Here is a 706-nt window from a genome sequence, read left to right as displayed (position 1 = left end):
TAATTTCTAAATTCATGTATCGATTTCAACAATGATTTGTGTATTAAAGGAGAAAGGAAAGATATGGTGTAGGAGGAGCAATACCAGTCAGTATATATATGGCGTCACTTGATCGGAAGTCATAGACAACCAGCATGAAGCTTCTAGTAAGTAATACAAACTCATGCTGTCACGAAGTATGTTCTTGGTTTGTTTTCAGTATATATTAAGAAAATTTTCTTTCTTCTTGAAGATCTTAGCACTGGTTGCTGCCGCATCTGCTGCCCCACAGGGGTACAACCTACCGACTCCCTCTGGTCCATCCTTTAACGCAGGGGGTTGTGGCGGTGGACAAGTGCGACACGTGGACGGCAGCTGTGTCGCACCTCAAGTGAACAGTCGTGTGTTCTTGTATGATGTGCCACCAAATCAGGCTTCTTCCAGTCGGCCAGCGAACGTACCAAAACCTAAACTCGAACGAAATATTGTTTTCGTCAGACTTCCTGATGGTGCTCAAGGACCAGAACCCATCGTCGTTCCTCCTCCAAGGCAACAACACGTCTTGTTCGTCCTTAACAAGCAGTCGGAACAAGGTCAACAAGTGATCGAGGTGCCAGCGCCACCACCAGCGGATCCCGAAGTGTTCTTCGTGAACTACGCAGAAGGAGAGAACCCGACTCTTCCTGGTGGAGTAGACCTACAAACAGCGCTTGGTGCTGCCTCTCAA

The 706-nt window shown here is 47.2% G+C and overlaps 1 protein-coding gene across 1 annotated transcript in view; it reads left to right on the top strand.

The window, feature by feature from the left end:
- The first annotated feature begins 134 nt into the window (after positions 1 to 134).
- Positions 135 to 706, top strand: part of LOC119587224 — a 1,021-nt gene continuing 449 nt past the window's right edge. The window contains exons 1-2 of the mRNA XM_037935982.1: positions 135 to 146; positions 233 to 692. Coding sequence (XP_037791910.1) covers positions 135 to 146; positions 233 to 692 — 472 coding nt within the window. The remainder of the gene's footprint in view (positions 147 to 232; positions 693 to 706) is intronic.

This window comes from Penaeus monodon, chromosome 22 (assembly GCF_015228065.2).
Source record: "Penaeus monodon isolate SGIC_2016 chromosome 22, NSTDA_Pmon_1, whole genome shotgun sequence".
NCBI lineage: Eukaryota > Metazoa > Arthropoda > Malacostraca > Decapoda > Penaeidae > Penaeus > Penaeus monodon.
This window is presented reverse-complemented; position numbering and strand designations above follow the sequence as displayed.